General features: G+C 29.3%; 1 protein-coding gene and 1 pseudogene across 1 annotated transcript in view; one reads left to right on the forward strand and one right to left on the reverse strand.

The window, feature by feature from the left end:
- The window catches only part of LOC119675659 (acetylcholine receptor subunit alpha-like 1), a 14,766-nt gene extending 13,799 nt beyond the window's left edge, over positions 1 to 967 (forward strand). The window contains exon 3 of the mRNA XM_038086865.1: positions 948 to 967. Within this exon, the coding sequence (XP_037942793.1) occupies positions 948 to 967 (20 nt within the window). The remainder of the gene's footprint in view (positions 1 to 947) is intronic.
- A 3,713-nt stretch (positions 968 to 4,680) lies between these two features.
- Positions 4,681 to 5,535, reverse strand: LOC119675660 (annotated as a pseudogene).
- Between the last annotated feature and the right edge of the window lie 8,983 nt (positions 5,536 to 14,518).

Below are 14,518 nucleotides of genomic sequence, written 5' to 3' on the forward strand. Positions count from 1 at the left end.
AGCTGTTGGGAGAAAGTCGGAGGTATTAAATTTTATTGACCGAAATATCATTAGTAAAACGCTGCTAAAACACCATGAAACGGAACCATTTTTGAAGTAAATCAAAATATCCAACACAAGTGATTATTTTCAAAACTCGGTGATGCTTTATAAATGATTTCAAAGCCTGGATTGATGACAAAAAGATTACATTGCATGTTTAGTGGAATTAGAAGGAAATTGTCTGTTACAAGTTGCTCTCGCTTAATGCTGCGGTTAATTCGATCCCCTGCTGCTCATAAATCGAACGCTAGTTTGAAAGAATCAAGGAAAAGTGATCAGAGTTGGTCAACAGAAAAGAAGTTATGTTTTATTATGATGGGATTTGCTTGGGAAATTATAATTCATTGACAATATAGCCTATTCCTTGCACCATCTGACTACTATTTATTTCGGTCTCTCAAAATCTCTTAGGCAAGTTTTTTACCGACAAACGACAGAAAAATCAGAAAAATTGCAAAATGGTGTAAACAGTTATGGAACATATATACTTAATTAAAATAAATTTTCATAATGGAAAATATTTGTTAAAATATTTACCAAAAAACTGCGGATACTTTTTATATCGCCTAATGCTGTTAGATTTTTTATAATTCTTTTTCATTAATAATAAAAATATTTCTATTTAGTTCTATTTGGTATCTTAATGCTTTAGTAAATTAGATTGAGTATTTTATGTTGTCTGAAATAATTATATTTAAATCAGGTCAGTATTAAGAATAATCTAAAAAAAAATATTTTTGGCAACTCTAATATTTCAGAGGGCAAATTTTCTTAAAATTAGACACAAATTTCTCTTTTAATTTTTCTAATCGCATTTGCTGTCATTTGATCAACTTGACATGGACCGTAAAGTTTAAAATTTTTTTATTTGTTTTTTAATTCTCTTAACTTTGCTATCATTGCAGCTGCACGCAATTTGGTTTAGAAAACCAATTAATAAACACTAATTTCCTTTCCAGCAAAGATTTTACTGATGATGCGGTGAAATTACAAGAAAAGCAATATCCAGCAATATTAAAACAAAAGCAATTTTAATATAATCAACTTACCCAATTGAAACGAACTGCCTTCGGGAAAGATTAAATAACGCTTCTGGCGATGTAATAACAATTTTTGTCGCTTTTCCTGGGACATGGATTCCAACAGTTCAACACGTTCATAATATGTTGACTCCGCGAATTGATGCTTCACTGGCAATGAAGTTGAAGTCTTTGTGCTGCTTGTGTGTACTTTAATAGTTTCAAGATTTGGTCTTGGGATTGTCGCTGCTCTAGCTAGCAACGGTATTGGCAGCATTGTTGTTGTTGTTTTTGCACTGTGACCAACTAATTCATTTTGTTGATTACTTAAATTAATTTTATCATGAAATCCATTATGGATGCCTGCGATTGTTTCGACAGTAAAGTCATTTCGAGTCGTGGCTCTATCATCGTATCTGTTCACTGTTACAGTGCTGCCAAGTATAATTTGCTGTTTCGATTCTAGTTCTGCAGTGTTAGAGAGCGGTTTTCCTATATTTTGTTTTACTTGTTGTAATAAGATTTTATTAAAATCAGTTTCTCCTGCCGACACTGCGGACGAGTTCAGATTTGTTTCCATAGAGTATGAAATGTGTACTGGTGTTTTATTTAAGTCTAATGGTACGTTGTGTACTTTAACCGAATTGATTTTAAATAAAGCATATATGAAAATGGGGAATAAAATTAACAAAATATATTTAATTTTAATATTATTTTTATTTGAATAAGTTTGTAAAGTTTTTTGTTGCATTTTTAAAAATATTTTGAATTTTTTCACTTAAGTAAGAATGACTTCGTTTATGAACTGAAATTCATATTAAATTTTAAAAATGATATTTTATTTTTTATTAATTTGGTGTTCGTTATTTTGTTAATTTTAACAATTACAATATATTGCATTATATTTGTGTAGAATTTTTGCAGCGTATAGCATATTTATATTTATTTATTTAAAATTTTAATTAATGCAAGCCACTAGATTTGTTGTTTTTGTCCGAGCATAAATAGTTGATTTATGATCCTTTTTTCACTACCGTTCATAATAGCATTTTGTGCCGCTGCCATTAACATTAGCGTCCCACTGCGGATTTATACTTGTCCACAACTGGCATATTGATTACAAACTAAAATGCTGGAATTCTTTTTTCTAAATGTTTTTATTTACTTTGTAGTATATAATACCTTCCAACAATTTATGTAACAAATAATTTTCATTATTTTTATGTTTTGTGGTAGCGGCGGTACCCGATGTGGTCATAAAAATTTTGTGGCTTTTTAGTGGCTCACTGCATGCAAGCGCCGAGAGAGCCAAAATTTAATTGTATAATTAGCACCTCATTTAATTTAGTTTAACATTTAACGATGCTAATCAAATATTTTGGTACTTTCAATTTACTTTGTACAATAGTACATAAACGCATTTACATGCATACATGACGCTGAATTCGTCTAATGGCAGGTGCTAAAATGTTATTAATGCACTTAAATGTTATTGGCCATTAAGTGAATTCACAAACAGTAGAGTGGAATCTGTGTCTACATTGACGTGGAAATACTTATAAACTGTTAACGTATTATCCAGCAACGCATGAACTTAAGACAGACTTATAGTTAAACTAATGCAATAAAGTCCAATGTACGACGAGTTTTGTAACTTGAACCATATTCAGATTACTTTTAACATAGACCACTCTAAATCCAGTAAATAATACTAGGTAATACTAATACTTATTGCTTGGATTGTGTGTAAAATAGGAAAAAAACGTTCTAAAGTTGAGCAGGTATTCAATAGTTGTTTTCTACATTTAAATAAATGACGAACAGTTAAAATGCATTTATATTTACGTGTTCTGTGGTGATCATCGGTTGTTCTGTGGTCAGAATCGGTTATAATGACAATGAACGGATCGACTCCATTTGTTCGTTATAAGCGGTTATATAAACTCTAGAAATAAAAATTATATATCGACTAGAACTTGTTTTAAATAATAAACAACATTTTTTTTTGTATGATGGTTGTACCCATTATTCAGAACCAACATTTTAAAAAAGTACGGTCGCAATAACCGATATGTCGTTATATCCATATAGTTATAAAAGTCTGTAAGTAGTACGCGTGTAAGGCAAATCAAATTTGGCTTTAAGAAACAGTCGTTATATCCGGTTAGTTGGTATATCAGGTGTCGTTAACGTATTCTGTAATTAAAATATTATTTTGAAATCTCAAATATGGAGTTGCTGGGTTAAGTTTCGTTATTGTAATTATCGTATGTAACCTGCAGCAACTTTGTGTTGAAGTAAGATTTATTCTTATCGTTCAAGATGTATTCCAAAAGCCCAAGATGTATTCTATAGAAAGGTTTTGCAACTAATTAAGGCTCAATGATTGTTAACGATTTAACGCAGATTTTCAATGTTCCGAATTTATTGCTATGGTATTCTGTGTTGTTACCGATATCGCTATGTCTCTCAACGCAGAAATCAAAAATCTTGAACTGTGTCTATATATCGTTCACACATGCGACTTAGATGTTATTTTGACGAAAATCAACGTAGTTGTCTGATAGTATAAATATACTCCTTTTCCGATTTTTATAATATTTTATTTTGATATTTTAATATGATGACAATATATAAGAATTGCTATGTTAACCTTTTTTTTAACAATTTTTTATTGTTTTAAATTGTAATAATGTAATTAATTTATTTTTAATAATAAGGTGGAAGGTGAATATTTATATAAATTTTGTATGATAGTCTTTGGCACATTATTTTGCTAGTAAAATTGACGCAGTTACTGATCTGTAGGATCAGGCTAGAGTAATTCGGTTGACCATAATTAATACATAGATCTTTTGGTCCTATGCTTTATTACATGGATTTGGTTTTTATGCAGATTTACAGTAGGCATGTAGGATGTAAACCATTTTAAATATGTTCCTTACGACACAGGCTAAATATATATGTGAGGTTCTAAAGTTACATCTTTTCCCAGCTAGCTGCAGTTGTAGTAGTACTTAGATTTAAAAAAGAAATTGATACAAATCAAAAATAAAATTTTGCTTTACCCTACTCTAATTACCAGTTTATAAATATTTCTGTCGAAACCAATTATCTGTATTTTTTGACTAATAGATTTATGAGAAATAGGTGAGGAATCATGGATATATGCGTATTACTTGGAATGTAAACAGCAGCAGATGAAGCAAATCCAACAAAAGTTATTCGCACTCGAAACAGTTCGTAACGAAACAGGTTATGTGAAAACTTTTTCATTACAGGAACGTCAATGGGTTAATCCGAATGGTACACAACCATTTGTTTATCGGAAGTCTTCAGTGAAGTACGGAAAACAAACAAGCGTCGTCGGATCATTTTCCATCTCCACTAAGACAATGCGAATGTTCACACATTTGGTCTAACAACCGACGCACAGTGGGGTAAAAGACCCTTAAAATGGCGATCAATTCACCTGAGTTGAAAAGCTGATTGTTGACTACTTTATATATATATATAGAACGGAAGAATATAAAAAAAAAATTTTTTTTATTGTTGTTTTTTTTTTACAAATTTTTTAACATATTGAATTTTGGTTACTTTTACGGTAATCATATATACATTATAAAATATAATCCTTATTGTCAGTATCATCACCATTATCATCATCATCATCGTCATGATCACTGATACATTGGGAATTAGTATTTTTTACAGGTGGTGATTTTAAAAGATCTAAAGCTAATGGTGGTATATGTTGAAACTTTTTTTTATTCAGTTTTCTAAGGCTTGAAATAACGGGATCAGAACTAATGAGAAACCTATTCAAAATATCGTAATTGGTCTTTTCTCTGCTACATTTACGTGTAAAATGTTCTCTACATTTTTTAAATTCTTTGTTAAGAGGTTCTTGCGCTTCCTCCGTTAATTGGCCAATTGGTAACATAGCGTGCGATATTATTTCCGGACCATGAATAAAGTATTTATGTAGCGTAGGAGGCATATTATACCAAGCATATTTGGATACAAAATGTCTAGCAGTTTCATGTGCAAAACATCGAAACCTTTTAATTTCTATTTCATGGCCACAAGAAACAACAATCAATATGATATGCATCCTTTTTATTAAATCTAAATCAACACTAGTGATTTCAGCCGGTAGCTCTGCATTTTGAAAGAACCTTCTGGCTGTATTCCCATAATTTGAGTAACCAAATCCAGGTTTTGGTTGATCAACGATTAAACCAGCTCTATCTTTGAAGTCTATCTTTGAATACGTCTCTTTGTTTCCATGACAATTTTTTTATCGTATTCTGACTTTGCTTGCCATTTTTTTATGGGTAATTTATATGATAAATGCAGTAGACATTCAAAAAACCTTGTCCAACCATGCAATACCGACAACCCAAAACTAAGACTAGAAGTTTCAACATTTTTAGCAATCATTTCATCAACTGAATTAAACTTTGCACTAGTTGCACCGCATAAGTAACACTTTTGCGTTGAAGTTGTTTCAGTTAAGGCATTGCATACTTTTCCATCTACCATTGTTAACAGAAAACTATGTCTCACTTCAACTGTTTTGTTTTCGAATACCACAATAGACTTATCAATATTTTGAACCTCTTCTTCAACCATTTGTTTTTCTTCTCTGCAAACGCTTGCGCTTTCTTTTTTAAAAAACATCTTAAAGGATCTGCAAAATCTGGTAGAAGATGGTCTCGGGTTTTGCCAAATAATTTTGTCACCACAAAGTAACCTTAATGGAACAAACGACGTTATAAAAACAGCAGCATCGCTGGCATTTGGTCCATGAAAGGCCTGTTTAAATGAGGTATGGCCAGAGCTTCCATCAAATCCCAACTTAGTTTGTAAACAAAAACTTGCTAATTCTTTTTCGCATAAAGTAACAATAACGGAATTTTGTAACAGTACTAGACGCTCCACAGTATGGTCAAGAAGTGCTTTTAACTTAACTTCAGCCGAAGTTTCAGATATTTTAATATAGTCGGAATGTGGATAACAAAGTTTTTTAGCTGACTGTACCGATAAATATGACGGAAAACGATCTGGAGCAGCCTGCCTGATGATGTTATATTGATGCCGCGTTAACTGAGCATCAACAATTATAGCCAACGCTTTTTTATTCGTGATTTTCTTGCCTTTTTCCATTGATTCAGTTAAATTTTTTTTATACTTTACTGCTCTTGTTGGTGAAGATGTTGATAATTCGTATACCAACTTAGAACCCTCAACATTTCCTGCAGCTTTTAAATTTACCTTGGTAGCAAAAGCAAGCATAGGCAGTGAATAACTCTCTCGTAGAATTTTGGTTTTTTTGTGTATCTAGTGGATACATTACACTCTTTAAATGTAGTTTCTTTACGACCGCGTTTACATTTATTATAAGAAGTAAATCCTTTAGATGAATCTAACCAATTACGGTTTAATTTGAGAAAGCGATCTTCTACTCTGTGTGCTTTTGTCCAACGTTTTTTAAAATGCCTTCCAAATTTGTGCCTTCGTCTGCCGCACCAGTACGATTTTTAATTTCGTTTTTTAAGAATTGAAATTTCTCTTCAAACCCTGAGTTTTTCATAATATCATACAGCGTCTGACGTGAAAATAGTGTTTGATAAGGTTCCTATAAAGAGAATACATTTTCTTATTATCAGATAACTTTTAGAAATCACATTTTTTTCCCCTTTCACCTTTCGCAAATTACGTTGACATCACTTTTATTGTTACTTATTACAAAAACAGAACAAAACAAAAGAAGAAACAAACACATTAAACCAACAATGTTTGCTTACATACAATAATTATTAATTACAGTGAGCAAATTGGTGCAGACATTGCAGCACTAAAATCTGAATATTTCAGAAAAGGCACAAAAGGGCAACTTAATATTTTGCCACGTGGTAGTCAAATATATATACTTTACATATAAATTGGAATTATTAGTACATTTTACTGCAAAAATAACTTTATGTCTATTAATTTCCTGAAAATACATGTAATTTCAAGACTATAACAAATAAATTTTTTTTAATTATTTATGCACTTATTCTGTAATCGCAAATTCATTTAAATATAAGAAAAATACCTGAGCTTGAAGGTTCCATAATTCAAAAATTACTTGTAAATAAAATTTTATTTCAATTAGCACTTCAAATCACTAAAAAATGTTCAGCGCACTCTTGACACAGCTTAACAATGAATAAATATGTAAATTCTGAAGCGTGCTATAGAGATACCGTTATATATATAACATTAATTTTTTCAGCCAGTGTTGCAGAATTTTATCTACTTTCTCCTAATATCAAATATGACTACGATATCCAAAATATATTTTTCGAATTAATCCACAAAATCAGGGTCAATTACCCCACTGTGCGACGATTTGAACATTCAAAAAATCGAATTGATGAGTCATCTACCGTACAGCCCTGATTTGGCATCCAATAATTTCTTCTTGTTCCCGAACATCAAGAATCCTCGTAAACTGCGTGGACAACGATTTTTGTCGGCGGAAGAAGGCGTTGTTGGATTTATTAAGCATGTTTTGAAGGTGTTTGAAGAAGATTAAAAAAAATCCTTTAACAAATGGTTCGCACGCATGCAAAAGTGAATTAATCATAAAGGAGTATACTTCGAGAAACAATAAAGCAATTTTCACCGACAAGGTAGCATTTTTTTCATTAATAGGCTCAAAATATAAATAGTTATTCTAGTACAATTTTTTTCGAATTAATTTTTGTTACAAACAAATATTAATTAAGTAGGTAGGTAAACTTAAGTAGGGTATTCATATTCATAATCTAAATCACTTGTCTATGTCCTTATTCAAGCCATAATAGCTATTTTTACAAAAATGAAAGTTCCTCTAACATTCCTATGCCTTTCTTGCAAAAAGGTTTATTTTTAACCACAAAGTAGGCGTTCCTTTGTATCAGATGTGATTTTATTGTTGCACAAAGATTGGTAATGATTATGAATAATTATTTAGAAATTCGAGTTCGAAATAATGAATTCGAAATTTAATTTATATAATTTGGTCATCATAACCTAAGCAGTGGGAGAATTATACTTGACGTTGAAATAATATAATATTTATATTGTATGTAAATCATTATTAGATACAATTTAAAGTATATATATTAACATATATATTTGAATTAATCAAAATATTAGTCGATTTCTAAGTATAAAAAGACATGAATATTTATATTTTATAGTAGATTAAGTAGTTTATTACCTGTGAATATGAATCATTTTAACTTATTCTACCATTAGTAAATAAAATTCCATTATTTAATTATTTAGTCCAATATATTAAGAATGCATGTGTATAATTTTTTCGATTTATTTTTTTATACAAATAATGATGTCATAGCAAGCAATCTATATGCTTTGAAGTAAGATCATAGTGATATTGAAGAAACGTTATGGAATATAGTAATACCGATATAAAAAAATCAAACATAAATCCACGATTTAAAATTAAGTCATCCGTTAATCTGAGGGAGTAACTGGACACAATAGCAAACCCCGAAAAAAAATTCTGTACCTAAAATTAGAGTCGTTAGTTCAATACATATCATGATATGTGTTTGTATTTTTCATTTACCAAATATTCACAATCATAAAACTTTTCCTTTTGATTTGAATAGTTTTGAAGCTTTAGAGATATTATAAATATAAGATCTTTTGTAAGTCTTCGTGACTCTTCGAAATCCTCATTTTGACTTGTCAGAATGAATATATTTATGGCATAGTTAATTATAAATGGTACATAGTAAAATAAGCTTTTTAAAATAGGTAGATAGCCACTTTTGACGTATATAATGCAGTTTAAACATAAATAGGTATTGAAAATGAAGCTGAAGATGTTTGAAATCAGAATCCAGTTGAACCAATTCATGTTTTTCATAAACAGTTTTTGGCATTTCTCTAGATGTTTCGTTAAGAGTATAATATTTCTTAGTTCCTTGTGGCAATCCCTGATATTCCTTGAAGTTTCCAGATCCTTTAAAATAAGTTCAGCGAACCGATTAATGTTTCTCTGTTGTATTATTAATACATTTTGATAAGTTTGTATTGTATTGAAAATTATCTCGAATAAAAATGTATAACAAATTGGCATGTAAAAGAAATAGCACATATATAATAGAATTTCTACACTTAAAATAAATAGTTTAATTTTTAATATAATTTTCATAGCTAAATTTTCATAATTTATTTTGAAATTGATTTTCTGAACTAAGACTTTATTAGATTTTAACAATTTGTTACAAACAAATATTACGAATTTTGCTTGTTTTTTGGAATGAAGTTTGTAGTAAAATATGAGAAGTGATACGGAACGTTGTACAACAATTATGTTTTGTATAGTTTCGTATTGCATATAAAAATTATTGCATTGAAGCAAATTGAATAAACAATCATAAAAAAAGTCGAAACTGATTCTGTCAAAAAAGAAATGAGCATAAAGCCAAAAAATTTTGAATAAATATGTAAAAATCTTGTATATAACATAGTCTTGTCCTTCCTCCAACTTGTTCCGTTTTTTATTATATTTGTAACTCTGAAAACCGAAAAACTTCAATATATATATCGTTCGTGTGCCTAAACTGCAATTCAGTCTCGATTTAATGTTTTTAGTTTTTCTGCAAGAGACGCGTATTGATCTGTTAGCCTGCATTATCTCGAATAACTCGTAAAACTGAATTCTAGTGACACATATAATATACTAAAATGTAATATTGAATAATGTTTTTTGTCATTATTTTAAACTTATAAATAGTATATATAAAGTTATGGAAAAGTAAATTACCACGTATATTTTTCCTTTAAGCTTTTCATTACTGCGGTTAATTATTAATTAGCACAATTAATTAAAAACGGGCATACAAATAATTTTAAGCTAATGGATTTCTAAAGAAGTATCAGAAAAAATAAAAATGTCAGTATCATATATTATAATATAGTCATATAATAAATATTATGTATTGTAGAATATAATAAATAATAAATTGTTCTACTAATGTAGTCTTTGTAATCATATTAATTACGAAGTAAGCTATCTTCAATTCATTTAGTTAGTCATTTAGTTAAATTCAGTTTTGGTCGTTTCTATTGGCATAAGCTGATTTATGCATGTGATTGAGCTTGTATACATTTTACACATAAAACGTATGACAACTATTTTAAATTTTGGAATCTTCTTTGTGGAAAGGAAAAGGTTTAAATGTTGCATTCGATATTTTTCGGCTTAAATCAGTTGATTTATTTATAATCAGCTCGTTTATATGAAAGCTCTTAGTATGGTAAATTAACCTCATTAGCGGACTTAATGCGCTAAATTGTCTAAATGAAACAATTGGAAACATGGTTTTAGTTCATATATATAAAATATGGGTAGTAATGTATTAAAATGTACAAGAGTCGAACTGCTAATAAACATCCCGAAAAATAAGAAAAAATAAAATTTACAAGTAAAGATAAGTGCTTTGGCTATGTCGAAAATAGATCACCTTTACACTGAATTTCTACATCAACATTTGGGTTTTGTTTATATGATATGATATATAATACATATATCGTATAATATAATCCTAATAAGAACTGTTATATATTTTCTTTTTCACTATTATATTTCATCATCTATTAAAGTTAAAGCAGCTATTGGTGTGGATGTTTGTTTCATGATTTCGTTAAATTAAAAATTAATTTAAAAATTAGTTTAATAGTATTTTTGATCGTTGTATTTTTTAAATAATACTTAAGTTAGAAAATTCATTAGAAAAACATGCTACGACTAAAATTTTATCGCTTAAAATTTAATCGTTACAACGCCTAACACATTAGATACAGATTTCTAACACAGTTCAGTTATATTAGAAGTTGTCACTCACTTGAATAAATTATTGGTTGAAAAAATCTGAAGACACCTGTGAGAATAAAAATTGTTAAATAATATTAAAAACATTAATTTAATCAACTCACCGAAATCCACTGCCGCAGCAACAGAACTTTTACACCTGAAATGTTCTGGAAAAGAAATGCACGCAAATATGATTTAATGGAAGAATGTTACACATACCTTGGACTATCGTTTTGAATGTTATCTTTTCTGGAACAAAACCTTTTGTTTATTTATTTAAACAAATTTTATGCACTAAATAAAATAACCTTTTGGATCGGCACAACACGTTTTAATAAATAAATCAAAACAAAACAATAGAAGAAATGTCAAAACGAGAAAAGCTTTCGTACAACTGATGTGGAACTAGAACAAAGTTTAGGCAAAAATAACGTCCGGCTTTCACATGAGTAAGAAACAAAATTTGTCATAAAGTTGGAGTTTCGCTTGGTGCACTGCAGAGGGATCAGATAATGAGCTTCGACCAACGATCGTTGAACTTTAACGCATTAAAGTTAAGTGCGTCCACCAGAAAGAAGCTGGCTTGTTTTCTTCGACGCAGTGCAGTGAAATAGTTCTGGAAAATATCGGAATCCGGGTGATTTTTTTTTTCTTTCGACGTAAGACTCTAGGCATTAGACTAGAAGGTACTTGATGTAAATTAAGTGAAATTTAAGTTAAATAAAAGCGAAGACTAAGTAATTTTAATATTAATCAACGTATGTAATTTGCTTTAAAAGAAAACCCTGAAATATTATTTTTTGTTTAATAAAAATAAAACGTGTATTAAATTTGAAAAGGAATTGACTATTATTTATAAAAAACTCAAAATTCAAACATTAATCCCTATATGAAAATTAGTAAAAACTTTAAAAATTTTATTTAAAACAATAGAAATAAAACGTGAAAAATTTAAAAATTTGATAATTATTATGTATACATAAATATAAATTTAAAAACAAAAAAATAAAATAAAAATTTAAATAAATAAATTTAAACTTTAAATATTTTATTTAAAAATAGAAATAAAACGTGAAAAATTTAAAAATTTGGTAATTAATATGTATAAATAAAACTGAAAATTTTAACATTAACCCTTGTATGAAAATTTAAAAGAAATTTTAAATATTCATTGTTCTAAATACAAATGAAATGTGCATAAGAGTTTGATAACTTATTAATGTGACTATTTGTGTTATTAAGTTTAATAAGTGTTCTTATGAAACTTTTAATTTTAATATTAATCTTTGCATACGAGTTTTTCTCAGAAACAAAACGCGAAATTTGGAAATTAAATTATTATTGTATACTAGCGGACCCGACAGATTTCGTTCTGTCAAACAGATTTGGAATGTGGCAGTTTTTGTTTCTACCTATTCTATAGCCGGGGTAAAAAAATCTTTTGAACAGAACAGTCACCCTGGTGTGTGGGGTGACCAAAGTATCTTCTCTTCTCTTATTTAATGTAGGAGATTTAGTTTATTTAAGAGTAGAAAATAGAAGGAAACATGAGAATCCATATCATGGTCCATATAAGATAGTTGATAGAAATGGTGTAAATTCCACTATAGAAATTAATGATAAAATAAAGATAGTTCATAATAATAGATTAAAGAAAAATTTACAAACAATATAAATATTATAAGAAAATAAAAATTATTTTTATTACATTTATTTGTAAAATTATTTTTAAAAAATAAAAATTTGTCAATGTCAAGTTTTCAAAATTCAAATTATCATAAAAAATTTTCTTTATTGTATAAATAAAATTTTTTTTTAAAAGGGTAGAGGTGTTGTGTATAGCGCAACAATATAAATGTAAACAAAAACAAATAATAAATTATGTCATGTATTTTTGAAAGTGCTTATGCACAAATTATTTTATATTAACTAATGTAATGCGATCGCACACGGAAGAACCACCGCAATGCAAGTAGAATATTTGGTCATAGCAAGTATGCAATTGCTATTTGACACTTTTCTTTTCTGTGCTACTATTCTGAACTTGTCGATATGACACACTTGAATGTGTCATAATATTTTCTAAGCATTGTCGTGGGTCAACCTTTTTAGTGCCGCCGCAATTAAAATTATCAGGAAAATATTTGTAAATCATTGTAAAGCATTGTAAAACATTTTTGTATAAATAGATTGGAAAATTGTAATAAAATTCAGATTTTAAACTGAGCTCAAACAGCTTACACAAAGTCTCAAAATTATTTTTGTCTCGGCATTCTTGGATGCCTAATAATGTGCAGATTTCTTCCTGCTAATCCTAATGAGAAGAAACTAATAAATTCGAAAATAAAAATCTTATAAAGATAAAAACAAAAATAATAATAAATAATAAATTTTGAATATGAAAACAAAATTTATTATTACACAAAAACTTTGGCCACCCTTCTGGGATCCACTAAAAAACCCTGATTGGGATGTCCGCCAGAGGGTGCCAAACTAAGACGCGAACTTAGGGCTCAAACCTGATTGGAAAATAATCTAAAGGGGCAGTGGAAACCCAAAGGTGACAAATATATAAAAAGTAGGTGGTTCGCTTGGATAGTGGAGATAATGATCTGCAAAGGAAGTCATGGGGATTTAATAAACATACCTCCAATAATCAACAACTTATTACAACACACAAACTCATCTATTCTGGTTATGTTCTTGTCTTCTTATATGTAAAAATGAATTGAAAAATGTGTTGGTAAGCGCAATAATTCGATTTTTTCGATCGCACTTGGTCATTTGCGCAAATCAATCCATTGCCTTCGCGCTCGCGCTTCACGCGTTTGTGATATCCGAATTCTTTCAAGTTCATTTCGATCGTTGGTTTGGTTTATAGCATTTCGCGTTCTTCTACCTAAATTACTTCGTCTTACTTCGTCGTCCCTGTATGAAAATTAAAAAGAAACTTTAATATTTTTTTTGTTAAACAAAAATACACATGAAATCTAAACAAAATTTAATAATTTATAAATTTGAATGTTTATTTTATTAAGTTAAAAACAAAAAAAAAAAAAACACGGAAGTTTAAAAAATGACAAAAAAATCTAAAATTAAACAGAATTGTAATTGCTAGCGGACGTGAACAATTTCGAGGAACTCTGTGTATAGATAACGGCAGCTTTGAGTGATTTAGGTAAGAACAAATTAAATTAGAAATCGGTGATGATAAGTGTTGAGTGACTGAACTGTGGGGAGATATAGGTAGGCAAGATTCAGGGCTTTAATAGTGATTGAATCTAGGATGCACGGAGTATAACAAACGTAGCTTTAACAGTCACGTGTGTCTATACTATAGTGTCCGTAGTAAAAAAGCAGTAAATTAGACGATAGAAAAAATGGGACAACTGCCATCAAAAGAGACGGCGATTGACGGAGAAAATAAACGAAGAAACATATCCATTACAGAAATCGAAGACTACAGTGCGGCAAAAATGGATTTGAAGAAAACTATATTGATATCAAAAAAAAGGAAATTGTCTTTGAACCTTTTAAACCATTCATATATTCGTGGTTGCGACACACACAAAAT

The sequence above is a fragment of the Teleopsis dalmanni genome, chromosome 2 (genome assembly GCF_002237135.1).
Source record: "Teleopsis dalmanni isolate 2A chromosome 2, ASM223713v2, whole genome shotgun sequence".
NCBI lineage: Eukaryota > Metazoa > Arthropoda > Insecta > Diptera > Diopsidae > Teleopsis > Teleopsis dalmanni.